This window comes from Gobio gobio, assembly GCF_949357685.1.
Source record: "Gobio gobio genome assembly, chromosome: 3".
Lineage (NCBI taxonomy): Eukaryota > Metazoa > Chordata > Actinopteri > Cypriniformes > Gobionidae > Gobio > Gobio gobio.
Window position 1 is genome coordinate 62,350,651 of NC_137099.1, and position 26,311 is coordinate 62,376,961.

Genomic DNA, 26,311 nt, shown 5'->3' on the forward strand with positions numbered 1-26,311 from the left:
CTATTTCAGACTCTTAAAGACGGTGCAAATGTGTGCCGTTTACAGATTCCATATGAGTTTCCATATATTCCAAGTGTTATATGAGTATAAGTATTTCATATAAGTGTTGTGTATGCCATGTTGTTGAATTAAATATTTATTTAATCATTATTTAAATAATTAACTGCTTTAAAATGCATGCTGTTAACGAAATCATTATTGAAACATTTGCAGTTAGCCTAGTGTATGAATAAAAACAATACTAGAGCACAACATAAATACATAAATGCATAAACACAACGGTACAATGAGATTTCAGGTTACAAGGCATAAATCTTTATTCCGATTTCAAAATGCGCACTTTGACAGTTGTGATACGCTGAAGTGTCTCGTCCGCCCGCTGAGCTGATGTTCACTAATGAATATGAATGTAACTTTTTAATCAGCTGGGGAAATTCCTGACTATAAACGAATAATAATTTCCCTGTTCAGGACGTTTGTGCTGTAAGAATGTACAGGGAGACTTCAGATATAACAACGGTGTCTCCTTAGGCAATGTTTTCTCAGTAAAATCATTTAATGTCCTATTCATTCAATAGAACGCATGAGCTTGGGAAATACCAACATGGCGGCGCGGCGGCTTCACTTTTTATGACGTCATGAGCAATCCAGTCATTTATATAGATCAGTGGGGCCCATGAATCATGAATCAAATCGATTCGCTGTCTACCCAAAGATACCTCGAGATGACATCATGATGATATCACTTTTTAGGGTCAGCGTACACATACCACAGGATTTTTCTAACTAGGTCACACATGCGCACACAAGGTGGCCTTCCCCTGGGGCGTCGATTCAAGGTAGTTGAAGAAAAACAGAATAAACAGAACTGAGCAGAACCCAAGCTACAGCGACAATGGAGAGATTGAGCGAAGAGCTTAGAAAGTGCCCTCATTTGTACAACTCTAGCATGAAAGAATACAAAGATATTTACATGGGTTGTAACTCGTGGTGAGAGATTGCTCAGAACTGTACATGCGTTGAATGTCTGCGTACACGTGCGAGTCAAAAGAAGTATACTTTGCCATAAATGGGCCTCATTCATGAAATTTAGTAATTTGCACGTAAAATGGATTTTCCTCCGGATTCACAAATGCTTCAATACCACGGATTCGGTAGATAAACGTGTGTATATTAATAAACATTCATAAATAAGGCGTGCAGTCACACTCATTCCACATTAGCATAATCCCGCCCATGATTTACAGCTGCAAATGACGTGTCCAGGAACGCTGTGGAGTCTTCTGCACTTCTTTCTCAGGTTTGGCTCCAATATTTTGCATAAATGCTAAAGAGACTAATTTGCCATATGCCTAGCAATAAATATTAAATTATCATGTGTCCACTAAAGCATTTTTAGCCAGCTGGTGCTCTTCTGAAAACTGACAGCTGGTACTTTGATACTTTGATACTATGATACAGAATATCCATGGCATTAATGTGTTACTATAATCTCATTTTGAAGAATATTACTGAATATAAAACCAGCAATATTAACTATTTGTCCCGCCCCATCTCCACTGTGATTGGACGGCTGGGTAAAAAGTGAGCGCTGCCTATTACCCAATGTTGAACAGTAAAAAAAAAAAGACAAGGCAAATCAACTCGTGAAATATTATTATGGTACATAGTGCATCAAAATGCAATGTCATCCTCTATATACAAAACCTCTATATAGTTTTTATAATGTTGTATTTATGTTCTAGTTAGTATATCAGATTAAGCTAAAGCTTCAAATAAGTTTTAGTTTATTTTTTAATTTCATTTAACATTTATTTAATTTCACAATATTAGAAAAAAAACTTGACTTTGCGATGTTGTGATTTTCTATATAGTGAAATGAAAATACAGGAAAGATGACTTGAGTTAGATTGGGTAAACCCAGCCTGATCTGCCGGAGATTTGATTTCGCTCTGCAACTCAGTCTGGAAACCTGCACATTCATTTCTACTGCTTCCGTTACACTTTTGCGGGAACCAATCACAGACTGGCTTATCCACCTGGTGCGCTATTGGCGGGTTTAACACGATGATGGATAGAGAAGGGATGGGTCGATGCCCGTTGATCACGCCTCTTGTGGTCTGATTGGTTGAAGGACTATCAAATTGTGTACAGAGTCTTTTAATTTATGCTCATTTATCACGCGTCTTGTAGAAAATACAGCGCAGACTCCCCAGAACAATGTTCAGTCTTAAATTGAGCTTGGTCTGGTGATAGCCACACTAGACTTGAGTAGCTCTGTTTGAAAAGAATCGATCATTCTAGAATGATTGGGCTGGGGAGTGCAGCTGTGAACAACATTTATGAATAAATACATTTTAAAAGCCAAAAGAAATGTGAAAAAGAATTCAGTGTTTATACTTTTCATAGACCACATGCATACAGTTTTTGACCAATTTAACATGACTATACAATAATAATAATTATGATTTTATAGTGATTATTATTAAATATAGTGAGCAAAATAATAAATATTGTAATAATAGTATTGTACTGTAAAATAGAAATACTATTACAATACACATTTTTCCGTCTTAATTTCTTTATATTCAAACGTCAAGCTTTTATTTTGACAGGTTTTTGCCGGGGTCAATAAATGCTCTGCCTGTTTCAGAGTGAAGCCGCTGTGTGTTCATCTACACGCGTGCAGCTCACAAAACCACTCGCTTCACAGTAAAGGAAGACTTAAAGGAACACGCCGCTATTTTTGAAAACTCCCCTAGAGTTAAACAGATGAGCAGTGGTGGGTTAGGGTTAGGGTTAGGGTTAGGTAGTAACTAGTAATGACGCCACTAGTTTAACTACATTTTTCAGTAGCGTGGTGTTAGCGTCACTGTTTTCTGAATCAAACAGCTTTTCAGTAGCGAAGCTCTTTTGTTGATCAAGTAGTGTGGTAGCGTCCACACAAGCTACATATTCCCAAGCATTTCTGAAGATCAAACTCAAATTGGAAACACAACTGCTAAAGTCGCGGGTTTAATTCACTTTCTACGAGACTTTGAAAGTATTCCTTTGGCTGTGAGCGCGGAAAGACGCAGTCTAGTGGACTTTTGTTTTCAAGCGCTCAATTCACTCACGCATGGCATGCGCTGTTGTACGCGCATCTTCCACACAGTCACAAAAGAGAAACAGTGATCTCGATGCAAATTTTGAAAAGCCTCTATTGTGTCGTGTGAATAAACACCTCTTGTTAAAATGATCAGGGTCCAGCCTGGCCACCTCTTGATATGTGCTGGCAGAAAGAAAGCACTAGCTTGTAATGTAGAGTAACTGCTAGCTTAGCTCACTACATTTTCCAAGTAGCTTGCCCAACACTGATCATTTTTAGCTGCACTTTTAGCATAGCTTAGCATAGATAATTAAATCTGATTAGACCGTTAGCATCTCGCTCAAAAATGACCAAAGAGTTTTTAAAACTTGACTCTTCTGTAGTTACATCGTGTACTAAGACGTACATCGTGTACAAGTTGTGATTTTCTAGAGTGATATAGTTAGGAACTATTCTCTCATTCCTGCGTAATAACCAAGGAACTGTCGTCCCATGAGTGCAGCGGCGCAATGATATTACACAGCGCCTGTGTAAATGACCGAAAGAATATGTGTGTTTCACTTTAAATATGTTATGTGTGCGCGCACGCTCTCTAGGTAACGTAAGCGGTAACGCAGGAGAGTGGTGCAGACAAGGATCGCATGGTTTCCCACATGGGTTTATTATAAGTTGAAATATACGCTGTAAAGAGTTGATGCACTTCATGTTTTGGTTCCTTTAGTACCCTTTGGCAAGCGGAGCGAGGTATGTGTCTTTATTGTGTGTTTTTATGTTGTATTTTGTAAGGTGATATAATTTCGTATGTCACATGTTATTTGTCGAGCTCTTCTGGTTAATTTCTCATGTATGTAATCATTTATTTGCCCTTTGAGTATCTGCAAATGCGTATTTGTTTTTAAATAATGTGTTATTTGTACATATGTTTGTATTTCTGAGTATATATTTTCTTTATGTAGTTTCACGGTGCTACAACACAACGTTCTCAAGGTCATGATTAATGGCGCTCAAAGCGAGCGAAATAAAGAGGATTAAGCACCCGTCGAAACTCTCTGTGTCTCGTTTGTCGACGCCGAGGGGCTGCTACAGTGAAACTCGACGCTTATTTGGATTCCGCGTCACTTTGCCGCTGCCCTGGTCGAGAGAGCTCACGACAACACAGCACGAGGGTCTGCACGGCGCTGCAGACGTATGCGCACGAACAGCGGATCGTGACGTCATCATAAATGCCTAAAGAGATGGCGCAAGGTGTATCAAGGCATCGTTAATGTTACAGATGAGGCTGAGGCTGTGAGTTAAATACTTACGTGAGCTGCATCCATTTATTGAACTGTAAGTTGACATGTTCAGATGAAAAGGAGAATATTTTTTGGAATATTAAATTGAAGGATAAAACTACAAGGGACATTTAAATTGAATAAGTCAAATCAAGAAAATATTCAAGTTTACTTGATGGTTTAAAAAAAAAAAAAAAAATGAATGGGGAACTTGTTTTAAACGTGTGTTAAACTTGAACGTTGATTGTTGAAGATTTATCTTGGACATTTAAAAGGTCATACACAAAAGGTACAGTTAATTTTATTACTGTTTGTAATCACTGTAATTTCTGACCTATTACAAGATAAATATTTGAATGTTAAAAGTGTTCACTGCTGTGCATTTGTGTAGATATTGCTAATATTTGTGAGTGTTTCATTCTAGAGGTCTGATGAAAATGGTATCACCTATAGCTTAAGTTGCCCAGTTTAAAGAAGTTAACAACATTGAAGAAACAATGGAAAACGCACCTGAACAAAGAGTGGAACAAGTTGATGAGATGCCACTTCCAGCTGAAGAAATAAGCAACCCATCAGCGCGACAGATCAGAGCAAGCTCACGTGATAGAAGTTTAACAGAGAAAGGTCGAGAGATGCATGAGCTCGAAGCAAAGAAACAGGAAAGGGCTTTCAATAAGATATATGAATCTTGGAAGCAGGCTGCAAGGGAGGCTAGATCAAATTTGAAAACATTCTGTACACGTGAAGACCTGGATCAAATACAGCAAGACATTCAAGGCAGACATGATTCAGTTTATCAGCGATATGAACCAATTCTGCGTAACCACACTACTACTCCAGACATTGTTAAACGTATGGATGCCTGCGCTGCACTAACGGCAGAGATCACTGATCTTGTCAATAAACGACTCGAAACAATTAGTGAAAATTACAACGAAGAGCTTGTGAAGGAAAGAGTAAGGCAGGTGCTGAATAAGGATGAATATGGATCCATCTTTGGATGTACAATAACGAACACAGTCGTTTCGGAGTCATCACTGGGATCCGATAGTCAATCAAAGACTTCTTCTAAAGTTTCAAGTAAGCGTGCTGATGCAGAGGCAGAATTCGCAGCGAAACTGGAGCAAGCTAAAGCTCTACAAGAAATTCACAATCAACAAGCTAAGCTTGATAGGATGGAACATGACTGGAAGCTTTGTGAATCGAAAATGTTAGCGGAGATAAAGCAGAAGGAGGCTGAAATGCAGTTAAGGCTAGTTGAGGAAAGGAATCGGCTACTACAGCTACAAGTTGACAAAGAAGTAAAAGTAGCAGCAGCTCGTGTCAAAGTGTATAACGATTTGGAAGGTAACCTTCAACACCGTGAAGACGACAAAGGCCCTAACATTCACACAGGCTGTCAAAGGACAGAGCTTACATCTCAGCTGAACCCGGAAGCACAGTCGTTTCTACCTCAGTAAGCATCATGTGAAGGATATGAATTCACATCACCTCAGGAAACTGCCAATCTAGCTCAGGCAATAGCAAACTCACTAAGTACACATCGACTGCCAGTTCCAGAACCCACTGTCTTTGTTGGTGATCCTTTAAAATTCATAGATTGGAAGATGTCATTCATGGCCCTCATTGATCGAAAACCTCTCCCTGCCGGTGAAAAAATGTTCTATCTGAAGAACTACCTTGCTGGTGAAGCTCGCAAAGCGGTGGAGGGATATTTCTACAGAAACTCTGAGGATGCGTATCAAGGTGCCTGGAAGGTGTTACAGGAAAGGTATGGGAACTCGTTCGTCATCCAAAGAGCCTTTCGAGATAAGCTGATGAGATGGCCCAGAATTGGATCAAATGACCCACTGGCATTACGAGACTTCACAGATTTCCTACAAGGTTGTGTCGAGGCAATTCCCCATGTCAAAGGATTAGCCATTCTAAACGATTCTGAAGAAAACCACAAGCTGTTAAAGAAACTCCCAGAATGGATTGTGAGAAAGTGGAACCGAATTGTGGTGGAAGAGCTAGACACATCAGGTGACTATCCAAGTTTCAAGGGCTTCACAGAATTTCTGCAAAAGGAGGCAAAAATAGTTTGTAACCCTGTAACCTCTATGCTATTTGTGAATCAGAAGAACGCGGACGAAAGGTTCCCCAAGCGTGCTAAGGCTCTCAGTACGAAGGTGCAGGTGAAGGACTTAAGCTCAAAAAGGCCAGAAACATACAGCTCTAAGCCAAAGACATTGTGCCTTTTCTGCAAAGATGAAAAACACCACATTGCTCAATGCCCTACATTCGCTGGAAAGACTATTGAAGAAAAGAAAGCCTTCATTCATGAAACCCACCTTTGTTTCGGATGTCTCAGAAAGGGACACATGAGTAAAGACTGCAGAAGAAGACATACATGTGGTACATGTGGTCGAAGTCATCCTACCTGCTTACATGAAGAAAGGGATAAAGCTCGTTCAAAGGACCCCAAAGAGTCCTCTTCGGATGTTCAAGCAAGTGAGGAAGTTCATAAAGTCATGACTCACGCACTCACTCAATGTTCTCCTGCTACTTCCAGCATTGTGCCAGTTTTCGTCTCTACAACGGACGAACCCCAAAGAGAAGTATTAACATATGCTTTACTGGACACCCAGAGCGACTCAAGTTTCATCTTGGAAGATCTTCTCGAAAGTTTGAATGTTGTCTCACAACCTGTGCAACTTAGACTAAGCACCATGACAGCTGCTGACACAATCACTGCCAGTAAGAGAGTCTGTGGGCTTAAAGTTAGAGGATTTCAATCTGCAAGTTCTATACCACTACAGCAAGCATACACAAGAGACTTCATTCCGGTGGACAAGTCATATATCCCCACCAAAAACACAGCGCTTCAGTGGAGTCACCTCAGACACTTGGCAAGTCAGCTGTCACCACTTTTGAACTGTGAAGTCGGACTTTTAATTGGATTTGACTGCCCATCTGCTCTAGCTCCCTTGGAAGCCATTATAGGTGGTGAAAACGAACCATTCGCGCAAAAAACTGTGCTTGGATGGAGTATTATAGGCCTGTCTAATCCACACCTCGACCGACAAGGAAATCAGAGCTTTGTCCACCGTGTTGCAGTAAAGGAAATACCTTTCCCATCACCCAACGATATCCTGAAAATTCTTGAGTCAGATTTCAATGACAAAGCTTCTGAGGATAAATGTGTGTCACAAGAGGATGTTCGCTTCATACAGCACCTCAGTGCCAATATTCATCAGAAGGATAATGGACATTACGAACTTCCTCTCCCCTTTAAGTGCGGCAGCCGACCAGCACTACCAAACAACAAAGGGCTGGCAACTGCTCGACTACAACACCTAAAAAAACAGCTCAAGTCCAATAAACAGTATTATGATCACTACAAGGCCTTCATGGATGAGATGATCATAAAGGGTGATGCAGAACAAGCTCCAGATATACCAAATGGAGAGACGGTGTGGTACATCCCACATCATGGGGTGTACCACCCTCAGAAACCAAACAAGCTAAGGGTGGTATTCGATTGTTCAGCAAAGTTTCGTGGTATATCTCTAAATGACACTCTTCTGACTGGGCCTGATCTAACCAATTCTTTGGTGGGAGTGCTGTGCCGTTTCAGAAAGGAGCCTGTTGCAGTCACCTGCGACATAGAGAAGATGTTTCACCAGTTTCTCGTCCCACCTGATGAACGCAATTACCTGAGATTCTTATGGTGGGAGGGTGGAGACTTGGAGAAAGAGCCTCAAGAATATCGCATGGCAGTCCACCTCTTCGGTGCCACTTCGTCACCTGGGTGTGCTAATTTCGGCCTGAAGTACCTGGCACAGCAGCACAAGGTTAACCATCCGTCAGCCTCAGCATTCATTGAGAAGAACTTTTATGTAGATGATGGGTTAACCAGTGTTCCCTCAATCAATGAAGCCAAAGAACTGTTAATTCAAGCCCAAAGGCTGTGTAAGCATGGAGGTTTACGGCTTCACAAATTTAACTCAAATAAGGAAGATGTTTTGAATTGTTTAAACCCATCAGAAAGGGAAACGACATCAAAGCCTCTTGACTTCAATTTTGAAGCAACACCTGCTGGACGTCTACTCGGCATTCAGTGGTCAACAAAGGATAACACATTCAGTTTCAGCATCGACCGGAAGGATCAGCCATTGACTCGCCGTGGTATTCTGTCTGTCATAGCCTCTCTATACGACCCACTTGGGTTTGTTGCCCCATTCATTCTACAGGGAAAGTGTATCCTACAAGAACTGTGTCGTAGAGGGACTGAGTGGGACAACAAACTTCCTGATGACTTGCGACCTCAATGGGTAGATTGGAAAAACGGTCTTCTGAAACTCAAGGAAGTATTAATACCAAGATGTTATCACCCACATACCTTCGGTGACATAGTCAGAATAGAGTTACACCACTTCTCTGATGCGAGTAATGTAGGATATGGTGCTTGTTCCTACCTCCACTTCAAAAATGGCAAGAGTGAAGTCCACTGCAGTCTGGTGATGGCTAAAGCCAGGGTCGCACCTACAAAGGTCATAAGCATTCCCAGGTTAGAACTCTCAGCCGCTGTCATATCTGCCAGAATGAGTGTCATGCTGAAAAATCAGCTGGAAATGAAGATTGACCAAGAGTTCTTCTGGACAGACTCGCAGGTTGTTTTAGCATACATTAACAACGAAGCCCGTAGGTTTCACGTTTTTGTCGCAAATCGAGTGCAGCTGATACGAGATATCACAGATCCTAGTCAGTGGTGTTATGTAAATACAACAGATAACCCTGCTGATTATGCATCTAGAGGGCTTAATGCTTCTGCCATCTCTACGTCAATGTGGTTATCAGGACCAAAATTCCTGTGGGAACAGGAAGTAAATGTAACACCATACGCGCCTGTTAACCTGCTTGTCGGTGATCCTGAAGTTAAATCAGTCCAAACCTTTGTGACCACAGTCAGAGACCGCGCAGACATCCTCAGTCGCTTAAGTCGATTCTCTTCTTGGTCTATGCTTCTAAGGGTGGTTGCAAGAATAAACAGATTGGGCTACAAACAGATGTGCAACAGTGATCATGTGACAGTTGAAGAACGTGAGAGAGCTGTTAAGGTGGTCATCAAGCTTGTACAGCAGGAAGCATTCTCCAAGGAAATGCAAAAAATTGAAAGAGGAGAAGCTCTCCAAAATTCAAGTGCACTGTACCATCTGGATCCTATTTTGGACAATGGCATCCTTCGGGTTGGTGGGAGACTAAAACACTCATCTCTTAGTCAAGATCTAAAACATCCGGTAATACTTCCAAAAGGTAACCACATCACTAGACTCATTCTGTCACATTACCACACCAAAGTTTGTCATCAGGGACGAAGTCAAACTCAAATGGAGCTGAGAAGGAATGGATTCTGGATCATTGGAGGCAGTAAGTCAGTCGCCAAGTTCATACACAAGTGTGTGCAATGTCGGAAACTCAGACGACCAGCGGAAGAACAGCGTATGGCGGAACTTCCCAAAGAACGTGTTGAGGTTTCTGCTCCGTTCGCGTACTGTGGTATGGACTGTTTCGGGCCATTTATTGTGAAGAGAGCTCGTAAGGAGTTTAAGAGATATGGCCTATTATTCACTTGTCTATCATCACGTGCAGTCCATATTGAGATGATTGAGGACCTATCTACAGACTCCTTTATCAATGCCCTAAGGTGCTTTATTAGCCTCAGAGGAGCAGTTCGCAAACTTCGGTGTGACCACGGCACTAACTTTGTGGGAGCTAAAAATGAATTCGCAAAATCACTGAAAGAGATTGACACCAATGCCTTGGAGATCTTTCTTGCAGAGAGACAATGCGAGTTCGTCTTTAATGCTCCTTCTGCAAGCCACGCTGGAGGCGTCTGGGAGCGCCAGATACGAACTGTGCGAAACGTACTCAATGCCACACTTGTTTTATGCCCAGGCAGGCTTGATGATGCATCACTTAGAACGCTGTTCTATGAAGCAATGGCCATTGTGAACAGCCGCCCTCTAACGGTAGATGGGATTAATGATCCAAATTCACTCGAACCACTGACCCCAAACCATCTGATAATGATGAAGTCTGATGTTGCTCTTCCACCTCCTGGAAAGTTTGTAAAACAAGATGTGTACGCCACTAAAAGATGGCGCAGAGTTCAATATCTAATCGAGCAGTTTTGGAGTCGTTGGAAGAAGGAATACCTTCTTAACATTGCAGCACGTCAGAAATGGCATATTCCCCGCCGTAACCTTCAAGTGAATGATGTTGTAATCATCAAAGACGATATGCTTCCCAGAGGTCAGTGGCAGTTAGGCCGAGTGGGAGTGTAAATGACCGAAAGAATATGTGTGTTTCACTTTAAATATGTTATGTGTGCACGCACGCTCTCTAGGTAACGTAAGCGGTAACGCAGGAGAGTGGTGCAGACAAGGATCGCATGGTTTCCCACATGGGTTTATTATAAGTTGAAATATACGCTGTAAAGAGTTGATGCACTTCATGTTTTGGTTCCTTTAGTACCCTTTGGCAAGCGGAGCGAGGTATGTGTCTTTATTGTGTGTTTTTATGTTGTATTTTGTAAGGTGATATAATTTCGTATGTCACATGTTATTTGTCGAGCTCTTCTGGTTAATTTCTCATGTATGTAATCATTTATTTGCCCTTTGAGTATCTGCAAATGCGTATTTGTTTTTAAATAATGTGTTATTTGTACATATGTTTGTATTTCTGAGTATATATTTTCTTTATGTAGTTTCACGGTGCTACAACACAACGTTCTCAAGGTCATGATTAATGGCGCTCAAAGCGAGCGAAATAAAGAGGATTAAGCACCCGTCGAAACTCTCTGTGTCTCGTTTGTCGACGCCGAGGGGCTGCTACAGCCTGAAAAGGGACTAACTTGTCATTTTCCGTCTGTCTTAGTACGCAATGCAATTAAAGCTTCTAAAGACAACACAGAACAGAGGAGGAGGTTATACCCCTGATCGTAAAACTCCAGCAGACCCGTCTCAAATCATCTAAACAACACGATCACACGATCAAGTCAATTTCACATGGACAGCTGACTCCCATTAAAGAGGAGAGAATTTGGTTAGAAGAGAAAATGGTAATTGTAATTACAGTGTCTTTTAAAATGATATTCCCACAACACACATACACACACACACACACACACACACACACACACACACTGAAGCACTGTTTTGAGCCTCTGTAGCCTCACTACATGAGGACATGAATGCACAAACTTCATCTCCAGAGCCGCTCCGAGAGTCACTTCATCAGCATTTCACCGTTTCATCATCTACATCATCATCACACAGTCATTTTTGTTTAACGTAAACCTAAATTGTATAAGTTTCATTATTTCAATTAATTAGACATGCTTTTTGATTGCTAAAAATGTAATTTAACCATTAAAATGGAGTCCAAAAACAAAAACAGAATCCAGAAAAATGAAAACGGAAAAACAGAATTAGGAAAAAAACAAAAACTTATTTCATAGGGCCCTATATATATATAACCTGCATATATTTACTTAATTAAATAAATGATTTGAAAATCACACAAAGCCATGTTGTAAATTTGCAATATCAATTTTTCCCTCTATATATTGTGCAGCCTTAGAAGAGACACAAATTATTAAATAAATACATAAATAATATTAAATTCATAATTAATATGCAATTAATTTTGTATTTATTTTTTCTGTATTTTTTATTCAAAATGTATTTCTTTATTTAGTTTCATCTTATTTTAATTATTTATTTATTTACAGTTTTTCGTCAGTTTTTCTGTAAACTTCTCGATGGGTCTGAAACCCCTGACACAGGTCACATGTGCGGGGACAATAATCTACACCAATATTCAAACAGCTGCTGGGCATTATTAGGTGTTTTGCTAACACTAGTAACTAAAGGCTGATGTGATGCAAACGACAGCAATAATAACGTGCTGGTATGAAAAGCTCCTCAACTCCTGATGGATATCCAGAACGATGTGTTGTGAATGTGTTTCATGTTGACTTTAATATGAGGTGGCTCGCTGCTTTCCTCTGCTGCACAGGAACAGCTAATGCTGCTAATGACCCCACGGAGAGGTCACAGGTCACAGGTCACAGCCCAGAGCAAAGGCTTCAGGAACATGAGGGATCTCTGAGAGATGCTGAATTATCCGATGCTGTTATCCCTCCGCTCAGAGTGACTGAAGGAGACTCATGAGTAGGCCATCCCGTTTGTCCCAGTACAGGAGAACCAGGTTCATCTGGGAGTTCAGTGGTGTGTATTACAGACACTAATAAATGAATGTTATTCACTTTTAACACTGTGACACTTTCTTCCCCTCAGCTCTCAGAAGCGGTGCGTCCCGTGTCCAGCAGAGCTCGCTCTATTAGTTTCATGAATATAGACCCCAGACAGCCACACAGATCTAGCACACGCGCTCAATCCACATGTGCCAGATGTGGGCCGGATCTGGGCCGACACTATGTGTCTGTCTGGGACATGTGACCCTGGAGCTCAACACCAGTCATAATTTATTTATTTATTTATTAGTTTATTTAACAGGGACAGTGTATGGCACTCAGCCACACCAGAATTAGCAACAAGCTAAATTTCATCTGTAGTCCCTGGGCAGGACGAGGTAACATACGATTAACAATCACATATAAATAGACCATAGAACATCATCACACAAATAGCCTTTCAGACAACAAAGTTTCACATTCGTAAAAGCCCAATAAAACAAAAGAACAGAACAAAATAAAATGCAATATTAATAGACACAACAATACAATGTTAGGATACAACTGAAAATGAGTTTTTTTTTTAATTTATGATTAATGGGTACATGATTGTATTGATTTTAACCATAATTTTATTTTAAATTTAAAACAAGTAAATAAACTGATGTCTCTAATCTCATTTGGGACTGAATTCCAATACTTAGAGGCTCTGATAGAGAAGGCTGATCTGCCAAACTCAGTACGTTTGTGCTGTACGACACAGTCACCTCTACTGTTTGCCCTGGTAGTTCTCTGACTATCTGAGAGCAATAATATGAACTCCTTTAATGGGGGCGCAGCCAGATTATGAATTACTCTGTAAACTAAACAAACATTGCTAAAGCACATAAAATTGTCAAAAGTCAAGAGTTTGTGCTTTTGAATGATATTACAGTAGTGATAACCTGATGGCTTTTTATCTAATACTTTGAGAGTTTCTTTAAATAGCGTTTGTAGTGGAGCAAGTATTGTTTTTCCGGTTTGTGACCAACTTGTGATGCAGTATGTAAAATGTGAGAAAATCATTGAGTGCATATACAATTTGGCAGCATCTAGAGGTAACTGATTACGAATGTGTCTAAAATTTCTCAAATTAAATTTAACAGTGTTACAAACCTGCTTTATATGTTTCTTAAAAGACAACTGTGAATCAAGGGTAACTCCCAGGTATTTAAAATGTGACACAATCTGGATTTTTTCCCCTTTTACAACGACATCTGGCTGATTTTCAGTTTTACTGACATTTAGCGTCATGCAAACTCAGACTCAGAAAGCCAGGTAGCAATTTTTGCCATTGCTGTTGTTAATTTGGTTGCCACTTCATATCTGTCTCTTCCATGTGCAAGAATGACCGTGTCATCTGCATACATTTGGGTGTCAACTTCGGGACATGCTAGTGGTAGATCGTTAACATATAGACTCAATAACAAAGGGCCTAAGACCGAGCCTTGCGGGACGCCAACAGAACAGCTACTGAATGATGACATTTTATTCCCAACTCTGGTGCTTTGTCTTCTCATGGTGAGATAGGACTCCATCCATTTCATAGCATCATCAGAAAAATTAAAGTTTGACAACTTAGAAAGAAGAACATTATGATTTACTGTATCGAAAGCTTTTTTTTAAATCCAGAAAAACTGTTCCTACAACACTCCCACTGTCTAGTTTTGATTTGATTTTTTCAACAAAACAGCAAGTAGCCATTTCGGTCGAGTAATTTTTCCTAAAACCAAATTGCATTGGATGAAGTATTTGTCCAGAATTTAAAAAGTCGGTTAACTGCTCAGTTACCACTTTTTCTGCAATCTTTGATGCCAACGGCAAAATGCTGATTGGTCTATAGTTAGCTACATCAGTAGGTTCCCCTGCCTTGAAAATCGGAACTTACACTGCATTTTTCCAGGCAGCTGGGAAAATTGATTGCTTTATCGATAAATTGACTAGGTGTGTAATGGGGGTGCTAAGGGAGTGAATATTGTTCTTTAAAAATGTTGAATCCCACTTGAATGTGTCCTTTGCCTTTGAGAACTTTAAAGTGTTTATTGTCTTACAAATTTTATTTTCAGGAACTTCAGTTATCTTAAAAATGGTCTTATTATAATCTGGTATTGCTATGTTTTTAATTCTTGCACCAAAAGTGTCAGATAAATTTTGCACTGATACGGTAAAATAAGTATTAAATACAGAAGCTATTTCACTGGAGTCATTATTTAAAATTCCATTAATTTTCAGCTCATGTCCATTTCCCTGATTTTGCTTCTTGTCTTTCTTTGTTAATTTATTTATGTTGCTCCATATCAATTTACTATTTCCTTTTCCGTCTTTAATAATATCCATAAAGAACCTTGCCTTTGCTTTCCTCAGTTCATTGACCACTTTATTACGAAGGTTTGTAAAAATTTGTCTGTCAGTAATTAATTTAGACTTCAGTGCTACTTTCAAGGCAAAGTCACGTTTTTTCATCAGGTCCCACAAATGGTCATTAAACCATGGTAGGTTGCCCTTACGCTGTCCATTTTTAAAAGTTTTTGTATATTTTTCTTTAAGTCTATTTATTGTACCAATAAAGGACTCACAGTAAGGATCTATATCATCTGTGAGCAAAACATCTCTCCAATCAGTTTGACTTAGTTCTTCCTTAAAAGCATTCATGTCATTTTTCCCTATTCCATAGGAGTTTTTGATTATCTCTCGTTGGTAAATAATCCGTTTTTTTGTTAATTTCCTTGCAATAAGAGTCATGTTATGATCTGACAAACCAGTGAGAAGATTATAAGATTTTATAATTCTCTCTGGTTTATTACTAAATATAAGATCAATTTGTGTTTTTGAGATGTTTGTTATTCGTGTGGGTCCATCTATTAGTTGAGTCAGTTCGAACTTGTCTGTAAGTGCTTTTAGCTTTTTTCTAGTTGCCTTTTCAGCCTAATTTAAATTAAAATCGCCCAGAACTATACATTCTTTCTTTGTATCCAATAATTTAAGCTGGTTCTTAAAATTTTCATAAAACGTGACATCATATGACGGTGGTCTATACACTCCAATCACATTAAATGACATCTGCTGAGAGAGAGAAATAGTAATGGCAATACATTCAAGTTCATTTACACATGTTAGATCAATTTGTTCGCATCTAATGTTATCTCTCACATACATAAGTAGCCCGCCGCCTCTTCCCTTGTTTCTGTCCTTTCTGAAAACCTTGTAGCCAGGCATTATGAACGAGGCTACGGGTGACGATTTGGATAACCATGTTTCAGACAGACAGAGGAAGTCCAAATTTGAGTCGGTAAAAAGGTTTTCTAGTTGTCCTGTTTTTGCTCTTACACTATGAATGTTAAGGTGACCTCCAATGAGGCCCCTCGGCTTTGCGCATGGGTCCCAAATAGTTTTGGAGTGCTGAACAGTTTGGAAGAGACCGATGTTGAAATGTTTTGTAACCGCCGGGTTTCCGTGTGAGTATCTCTGTTGGTCGGCATTACCTGGAGTCACGAGCGTGCTCGTCGGGAGTAGATCTTGCACCACGACGGGTCCTGGGTTCAGCTGGACATCATCAGCAAGGAGAAGTGTAGCAAACAGGTACGTGAGCAGCTTTCTGTAAAAGCGTGGAGCTTTAGATCTATCACTCGCAGTGTTGGTTTGCTCGCATGGCGCTGTTGCTCCTCCATCCCGTAGTATTGCCGTGTAGAGGGTGAATCGGCTCCATTCATTGTGTATAACGGGTTGTGTTGGTGGTAGTGCGTTGTCTTGTGAGATCACCTGAGTGATCCCACAGCCGCAGACAGAAAGAATCAGCAACACTATAATATAAACCAAGAAGGCGGATCGCTGTATAAAGCCCTCAGTCCTCGGTGCATACCGGTACTTGTTTTTTGTAGTATGGTTACGATCATAGCATTTTTCAGCCACTTTAGACGGTGCAGATGAAAACAGACATAAAAGTTTGGTGAGCACACCTGCGGCTCCTGCCACGCCACCGCCCGCCATGTTGACTCTCCTGATGATGATGGAAGTGCGGCCAATCTCACAGGTATATCTGTGGCAATAGCCAACAATACATTGAATGAGTCATTAAACATTTTTCTTTGAGGCCAGAAATCATTAGGATATTAAGATCACATATATATATATATATATATATATATATATATATATATATATATATATATATATATATATATATATATATATATATCATTTTTTGAATTTTTTTATTAATGCTGTATTTCAGGTTAAAGTAGAGACTAGGCCAATAGAAAACAATTTTTGAAATCAGATTGGTGCCATCTGGTGGAAGCAGTGAGCATTGTTATCATGCAATATCCACTAAAGATGGATAATATTTAGCCACTAGATGGATTTACAGCTCTCTGTAGAAAGGCTTGTGAATTCTAGTTGTTTTTGCACATATTTGCCTATTTTTTTTTTTCAGGTTGTGGATTTTAATATATAATAAGAGATTCTCAAAGACGATTTTTGTCAAGTTTTTTGTTTGTTTGGTTGGTTTAAATGGTAATTTGAAGTGCCAGTTTTACTTTATAATACAGTCAAACCTGAACATTGAATTAGAAAGAGACCAACTGGAAAGCATTTTGTTACCCATTGTTTTAATTGTAACTTAATAAAAATGCAATTCTTTCAGTCATAAAATGTTTTAATCAACCTTTTATAATGAACATTTTTCATTAAAACAATTTTTTGTAAAATTCAATGAAAAGTAACTCTTTTTTAAAATTGGCAACAGCAATTATGAACAAAAAACTAAAATGACAGCAAAAGTATAATAATTATCAAACAGTAAATGGAAATATTACTCTGTCTGTCTGTCTGTGTGTGTGTGTGTGTGTGTGTGTGTGTGTGTGTGTGTGTGTGTGTGTGTGTCTGTGTGTGTCTATTTTGCAACCTTGATGGCTTACAGTCACATGCTTTCTTTGCTGTGTGCTTTATTTCTTACATTGATGAATAATTGCTTTTATTTCACACTTTTCACAAAATTAGCTTTTGCAATGACACACGTTCCTTTGTGTGTGCGTGTGTTTTTGTGTGTATAAGTGTGTGTGTGTGTGTGTTTGTCTGTTTTGCACTCTTGATGTTTTAGAGATTCACCCCTTCACTGTTGAGTACTTTTTTTCTGCATCCTGGCTGATTTGTAGATTGTATGCACAAAAAAACTCTGTATTTTCATATTTTTGCCAATTTCCCATTCATTTCCTATGGGGGTCATTTTGGACCCGAAGGTCCTGAGTGTGACTATTTTTTTACATCCAATTAGACCTTTCAAATCCTGTCCCCAATTTTTTTGTGTGTTTATATACCAAGTACCTATAAAGTCACCGAATTTCGGACTATTCTGATGAAGCTACCACTTTTAACATTAAAAAGAAAAAACACTTTGGGTCAGAAATGACCGAAGACCCCCAGAGGGTTAAGCATGCATAAGTCAACTTTAATCATATAAAATGTAATTTCCAAACAGCAAAATTGTGGCCAGTGAAAATGCTGAGTGGCTAACTTTGGAAAACCACGAGCCACAGTGACTGCTGAGCAAAAAAGTTAATGTCAGGCGGGACGTGGGCGGAGCTGAAGTGAAGCGATGGCTGTCAATGGAGAGTGGCCAGACTCTACAAATGAAATGTGTCTGGTAAGACCACACAGCAAAATCCCCAGTGTTAAATTAACACTCCTCAGTGTACATATGTGTCCACACTACAGGGTGTTAAAAGTAACACTTAAGAAGTGTTAAAGTTAATGAGATAATTAAGTGATTAATTAAGTGATTATTGACCATTAGTGATGAGAAACACAAGAACTACAATTGACTTCAGCCACAGTTTTAGATGAAATCCACTGAAGATAAAAGAAGACATTAAATCTCTGAAGATCTCAGCAGAGGAGGATTAAACAACTCCACAAACAGCATTACCAGCTTCACAAATTATTAACCAGACTGACTTTATTTCTGTCAGACAACTACAGAAGCCCTTATTGAGAATTACATTTTTTGTTGAAACTTTTTTAATGTCACCATCATTGTGATCAGTGTTTTCTTTAGTTGGGCAGTTTGATGACATTTTAATGTTAGTGTTTTTCTGGCTGCTGTAACTGAGTTTACTATAGCAAGAAAAGCAAGAGTAAACACAATCAGATGCTCTCGGCTGCTCAGTGATAAGAGTATGATCATTGTATAGTGATTTAAATCACTGATTAACTTTGTTTTTACTGTGATTCCAGGAAAGATTCAGATTGGTTTTAATCAGTAAAGCTGAATAGGTTTTAAAGCAGATTGTACACTAATCACTTCTAACTCCTGCGAGATTAACTCACACACAGACATAAAGAATCAGCCTATGAATCTCAACAATGGTGACATGCTTCATGCCGCAATGCATTCTGGGAGCCATGGATGAGTTTTGCATGATGCCCCCAGAATGCATTGCGGCATTAAGCATGTCACCATTGTTGAGATTCATAGGCTGATTCTTGATGTCTGTGTGTGAGTAAATCTCGCAGGAGTTAGAAGTGCTTATTGTGTGATGTGTTATTAAACCAGAAAACAAGACTTGTGTACATGTTTTAAACATTGATCAGTTTATCTGATGAAAACACCGCTGGATCTCCTGCTGTAGAGTCACAAGGCTACTATAATCCATGACTCTCAGGAGATCAGCAAATAAGGCACTATATGATGATAACAACTGCATCACCAACAACAAGCCAACATCATCTGTCATCAACTTGTCATCATCAAGTTTATCTTGCTGTTCTCACTGTAACAAACAGTTACAGCAGGCAGAGAGAAAAAAATACTGAAAAGTCAAGGGTGAAGAGCCCAACTAAAGTAACACTGATCACCATAATGGTGGCGTCAAACAAAACTATTATTTTCAATAAATCATCAACATCTAAACCTCAGTAAGAGCTTCTGTAGATGTCTGACAGAAATAAAGTCAGTCTGGTTAGTAATGTGTGAAGCTGGTAATGCTGTTTGTGGAGTTGTTTAATCCTCCTCTGCTGAGATCTTCAGAGATTTAATGTCTTCTTTTATCTTCAGTTGATTTCATCTAAAGCTGTGACTAAAGTCAGTTGTAGTTCTTGTGTTTCTCATCACTAATGGTCAATCATAACTTAATTAATCACTTAATTATCTCATTAACTTTAACACTTCTTAAGTGTTACTTTTAACACCCTGTAGTGTGGACACATATGTACACTGAGGAGTGTTAATTTAACACTGGGGATTTTGCTGTGCAGGCTAGTAAACAAGTGCACTTTACAAGTACATTTTTAACAATACCAATGTCAATACCAGTTATTTCTTAAATGTGTGTGTGGTTTTTCAAAATAATCTTTTAGAAAAAAAAATCCACACACTGGCCATTAATAACACATTTATTGCAAAAGCAAATATGAGCACATTTAAATACAAATATTTGTATCATGTAAAAAATTATGTGAAAAATATTTATTATCAGAAATATTAGAAAATAACAATATATTCCTATAACATGAATATGAATAAAATAAAATAAAATAAAATACCAGCGACATAAAGCTGAATATATCAGGGGTGTTTTGGAGCAAATATTAGGAAAAGTACTGAAAACATGTTAAAGTGATGCAGAAACCCATGTTTTGTAATTAATATAATTTGAATATTGATATTTTTAAAGGAATCGATACCCAATAAGTATCTTGTGAGTGTTGATGTATCAAAACTGCAGTATCGATGTGCCCATAAGGTTTGAACAAGAACATATGAGACCATCACTAATAAAACTGAACATTTAAAGGGAAAGTTACAGCAACACAAACGACAGAATAACTGAAGCTGATAATATTGAGCACTTTGAGAACAAAAACAAACTGTCAATCATCAGTGGCTCCGCCCACATAGCTCAGGATTGGTTCCTCTGAGCTCCGCCTCTTCCTGTTGATCTGAACACACAATAAGATGAAGAAAGACTGACTGAAGTTCATCAACAACATTATAAAACCTTTCTCCAGAATCATAAAGCACTCACACTCGTGCTGAAGAGAGTTTTATTGATTATATTGAGAAGAGCTGCAGGTTCTGACACTTACTGATGGATTCTCATGTTCAGAAAAGCTCTGAGGATCAAGAGTCTTCAGGACGTCTGTGTGAAAGAGAGCGAGAGATCGGTCATGTGATCATCTGTGATCAGGGTCGGATTAACAATTTCCTCTGCCCTGGGCAACAAGACTCAAGGGCTCCCCCTGCCATTGCCCCAAAGCAACAATCGCAAAGTCGCTTTCACCAAGAGCATATCAGGCTTCTGCAATGCTCAGTGGAGATGTGTGTAATAGCCTCAGCATCAAGTGCATTCAAGAGACAGAACAGATGCACAAATGTTTAACATAACTTCTTACAATGAATCTTTCACAGAACTTGGCTACAGAGTAATTATTAAATGTTTCAAAATAGCCAATCAATTATCTTTTGACTGCAACAGTGGAATAAAGCAGACAGCTAGGGAAGCCTTACCTTAAAACCAGAGATTATTTCTAAAATGCTACAATGTGAAATTGTGGCTATTTTTGAATTATTTTTCAAAATGGCGACTAATTTAAATTCCTTTTCTCTTTTTAGTTTTTCTTAGCGGTCTCACTTAAATTTCAGACAGTATTGCCAGATTGGGTCGATGATTTCCAGCCCAAACGCTCACTAAAACCCGCCCAATTCAAGAAAAAAAACACTCACAATTTGAACTTCCAAAATAATGTGATATAATTTTATTGCCATGTCAATCAAGGTTGGGTTAGCACCATTTTAACTCCTTAAAACAAAATAATGATGTCAAAAAAAAAAATTAAATTCCCAGGAAAACGGATCAAAGCAGGGCAAATACATTAAAATACAGTCATGCAGCATGACCAAAATATCCAAGTGGAAACTATAAAAATCACGAAATTAACCGATGACTAACCCATGGAAAAACACGTGCATCATTTTCAAATGTCAACAGTAAGAATAAACTAATTTAAGTGCAAAAAGTGCCCAATACAACTTAAGTGATCGGAATAAACAACGTAATTATCAGGCATTACACACACATTACACACACCACAGCCAAAATGTGTCATTCACTGATACTGCTGATAGTCCTACAACAAAAAATTAACAACAAGAATGCGTTTACCTTTGTGTCGTGCTTAAACTTCAGACAGAACTACAGTAACGTTATGTCTTTCGTGAAATACATGTTTGTAGAACATAATGCAGAACTTAACACAGTCAAAATGGATTAATCGTTGATTCAAACGAGTACAGCGCAGTCTGGACGGTTTAAAAGGTGCAGATGTCCTGGTCAGACCAGTGTGCTCCTGATGGTCAGGAGTCATATATTCCATTTCAATTCAAGTCATTCAACTGTGCACTTAGAGTTAGTTATAGCCTATGTATAAAGAGTCTTTGAGTCACAGGTGTAATCCATGTTTTGAGAGTTGGTTCACTCTCCAACTCATTACTGTAGATAACTTTCTGTATATTTATGCCACTTTGGCATAGCAATCATTTGATATCCAGCTACAATTTCGCGCTGAAACTGAAACTGACCCCAAACCAGCCCAACTTTTGTCCACACGCCCAAAAACGTGTTTAACCGCACAATCAAATTCAAAACCGCCCAATCTGGCAACGCTGATTTCGCAGCAGTCACGAAGTCACGTGATTCGCAGCAGCAGCGCAGGAAGCTACAGACACTGTTTTTGACGTGATTTAACATAATATTTTGATCAAACGGGTTGCAAAAATATGCATATAATTAGGAAAGTGAGGACTGCATTTATAACGTGATCTAACATAATATTTGACGGCGCCAAGGGCCCCTTAGATGTCCTGTGCCCCTGGGCAAGTGACCAATTGCCCTAACGGTTAATCCGGCCCTGTCTGTGATGGAGGATCTGACGCTGGCGTCTCACTTACTGTGAGTGTGTCGTACAGGTCAGAGGTCGTGGACTTGAGCTCAAGAGCTGTATATGTGTCTTCAGTGGGGTCAGAGATCTACAGGAGAGACAGAAGGACACACATCACAAAATATCACAATATAGTATTAAAAATATGATCAATGATGCTTTTCCATTCAAGTGAAGCGATAAGGTGCACAGAAGCGCAGGGGTTTGCTGTGGTAACGAACAATGGAGAAAACATCTTCATCTGAAGCCATTCAGGAATATATATGTTATCCATGTCGCATTTAAGCAAAAGCTATATATAAAATAACATGCATTTCTTCAAAGTTTGGTCTTGATGTGGATTTTATAGTTCCTGCAGTTTCTCTTAATTTGAGCTGAAACAAATTCAAGCCACAAGAGTTCAGATCATGTTTTAAAATCAATGATAAATGATGAAGTGATCTCTGATTGGTCAATGACGTGGCGGCCATGAATCTTGTACAAAACCCTTAATGGCTTGAGTCATCATAGATTTGACAGTAAATTATCATTAAAAACCTGACAAGGCCATTCACAACTGCCCACTGAAATCAGTCTATGTAGGTTTGCTTCCTGATGTTTTATATTACAGGACAAACTGCTGGATTGAGAAGGTTTGAATCCCGTCAGTCTGTACAGTTACAGTCAGAAACACAGATAACGGCTGATCGATTGATTCTCTGCTTCTGTAAAGTCATCCCAGCCAGCACAGTCATGTGGGGCCCATATGGGCGTCACCTGGGCTGTCTAACTGGGGCCCAGCCAGTTTTGTCCTCAGTTTCCATGTAGGCCCCACATGGGCTAGCCCAGATGAACTGAACACTGCTCAGTGTGCACACTACAGGCTGTTAAATGTAACTGAATCAGTGTTGGAGTTAATGAGATAATTAAGTGATTAATAGAGTAATGACTGAATATTACTGAAGACTCCTGATGATAACAAGCAGAATCACTGAAGGACAGAGAAACACAACAGACTTCAGACACAACTTCACAAAAGCATTATCAGCTTCCCTTTTTACCTATTAGATTGACTTTCTGTCATCTTAGTTTTTATGGATAATTCCCACTGAGCAAAGGTGTTTGTTGAAAAGACGTCCACTAAGGAGCCAGAATGAAAGTTTTTATGACGTCTGTTTTTGACGTGTTCTGCACGTCCGATATAGACGTTCATGGAACCTCAAGGTTAAAAACTAGTTCAAATTATGGACATATTTTCCATTTGTAATTGCAAAGCAACTCACAGACAGTGTGTGTTTGTCCAGAAATCATGAAAATAAAAGAAACTTAGCTCACACCTTTAGACACTTTAGACAACTTAGCATCTGTAATTCACACATCTTTGGATCGTGAGAGAATCGTGGGATTCAATCCAGGATCTTCTTGCTGTGAGGAGACAGTGTTTCCCACTGAGACACTGGTGCTGCCCTTAATCACAGACATAAGACACACTTTGACTATTTCTGTCAGACGTCTACAGAAGCTCTTACTGAGAGTTAACAGAGGTTTAGATGTTGATGTTTATGGTTAATCTGAAGTCACCATTGTGGTGGGAAGCGTTTGCTTTAGTTGGGCTCTTGGTCCCTCTTCTTGAGTTAGCTTTTCTTTGGCAGCTATAACTGTGTGTGTGAAACCTATAGTTATGGCTGAGAAAGCAAAAATAAAGTAACTTTAAGTGTTGTCAGCTCCTTGTTGATGATTAAATCATCAGAAGTCTAGAATCTGATGTTGTGCTTTTGAGTTTTATGTTCTTGTTTGGCAAAAAATAATTTGTTTATATACTATAACCTTGTGAATCCACTGTATCGGGGCTAATAGCAATAAATATTCACTTATCCAGAAAGATGATAAAACAGCATGTGCACATTGTTTTGAGAAAATATTTCACATAGTCACACGCAGACATCAAGATTTTGCATATGATTCACAACAACGGTGACAATCATAACAAAAAATTTCATGCTGCAATGCATGATGGGTAGCTTCAAAGTACAAAAATCATGCTTGATTGTCACCGTTGTTGTGAATCATATGCAAAATCTTGATATCTGCGTGTGACTGTGAAATATTTTCTCAAAACAAGGTGCACCTGCTGTTTTTTCATCTTTCAGGATGAGTGATTTGTTTATTGCTACTGGTGTCAATACAGCAGATTCAAGGTTATAGTAAATAAACAAATTATTATTTGCCGAACAAGAACCTAAAACTCAAAAGCACAACATCAGATTCTAGACTTCTGATGATTTAGTCATCGACAAGGCGCTGACAACACCTGAAGTCACTTTATCTTTGCTTTCTCAGCCATAAGTATTGTGTTTCACACACACAGTTATAACATCCAAAGAAAAGGTAACTCAAATACAGGGACCAAGAGCCCAACTAAAGCAAACGCTTCCCACCACAATGGTGACTTCAAATTAACCATAAACATCAACATCTAAAGCTCTGTTAATTCTCAGTAAGAGCTTCTGTAGTCGTCTGACAGAAATAGTCAAAGTGTGTCTTATGTCTGTGATTAAGGGCAGCACCAGTGTCTCAGTGGGAAACACTGTCTCCTCACAGCAAGAAGATCCTGGATTGAATCCCACGATTCTCTCACGATCCAAAGATGTGTGAATTGCAGATGCTAAGTTGTCTAAAGTGTCTAAAGGTGTGAGCTAAGTTTCTTTTATTTTCATGATTTCTGGACAAACACACACTGTCTGTGAGTTTGTGAAGTTGTGTCTGAAGTCTGTTGTGTTTCTCTGTCCTTCAGTGATTCTGCTTGTTATCATCAGGAGTCTTCAGTAATATTCAGTCATTACTCTATTAATCACTTAATTATCTCATTAACTCCAACACTGATTCAGTTACATTTAACAGCCTGTAGTGTGCACACTGAGCAGTGTTCAGTTCATCTGGGCTAGCCCATGTGGGGCCTACATGGAAACTGAGGACAAAACTGGCTGGGCCCCAGTTAGACAGCCCAGGTGACGCCCATATGGGCCCCACATGACTGTGCTGGCTGGGATGTTTAGATGATTTACCTCTTTCATTCTGTGATCTTCAGTTTTAACACTCCTTCGTTTCCTCCTGTTATAATGACAGACATTAACAGCATATGGACGAATGTATTAAATCAAGAGAAAATATGATTCTGTTTTTAAAGATTACTAATAATCAAACACAAATGAGCCATGTTCTTCTACATCAGACCAAAAGTGAACTTATACAATCACTGCAGTTTTTTATTGCACTCACATTATAAACAGGATGATGATGATGAAGATGATGATGAAGAATAATCCTCCAGATGCCACTGTGATCACAATCACAGTCACATTCCTAACAGCCCCATGATGAGCTGAAAGAGGAAGATCCTCATGATTAACTCTCCAAATGGACACAGCAAAAACTCCAGAGTTAAAGGAAATGTATGTAAGATTGTGGCCAAAACTGGTACTGCAATCATTTTCAAATGACTGTAGAGCGGTGTATCCCCTCTCTCCCTCCCCCTGACTCCGGGTTGCCAGATAGGCTCTAGGATCCAGCAGGAGCGTAGGCTGATACAAGGAGCTTCCAATGGCAAATGACGAGTCCTACACAGCAAGTTCTTTGTTTTTTCATTGTCACAACGTTTTTCTGATTCATAACGAGGTCTTTTAGGTTTCGTAAAGTTTTATTTTTTATCCAAAAAGTTTGTAGCTGCAGCTATGGTAACTAGAGCAGAGCTGGCAA

The 26,311-nt window shown here is 39.1% G+C and overlaps 2 protein-coding genes across 2 annotated transcripts in view; both read right to left on the bottom strand.

Moving 5' to 3' along the window:
• Nucleotides 1-26,311, bottom strand: part of LOC307124221 (uncharacterized protein) — a gene marked incomplete at its 3' end in the record, with an annotated part of 717,433 nt that overhangs the window by 684,171 nt on the left and 6,951 nt on the right. The gene's annotated exons all lie outside the window — the stretch shown is intronic.
• Nucleotides 22,587-26,311, bottom strand: part of LOC307122995 (B-cell receptor CD22-like) — a 59,026-nt gene continuing 55,301 nt past the window's right edge. Inside the window, exon 7 of the mRNA XM_079811363.1 lies at nucleotides 22,587-22,783. Coding sequence (XP_079667489.1) covers nucleotides 22,701-22,783 — 83 coding nt within the window. The 3' untranslated portion in view covers nucleotides 22,587-22,700. The remainder of the gene's footprint in view (nucleotides 22,784-26,311) is intronic.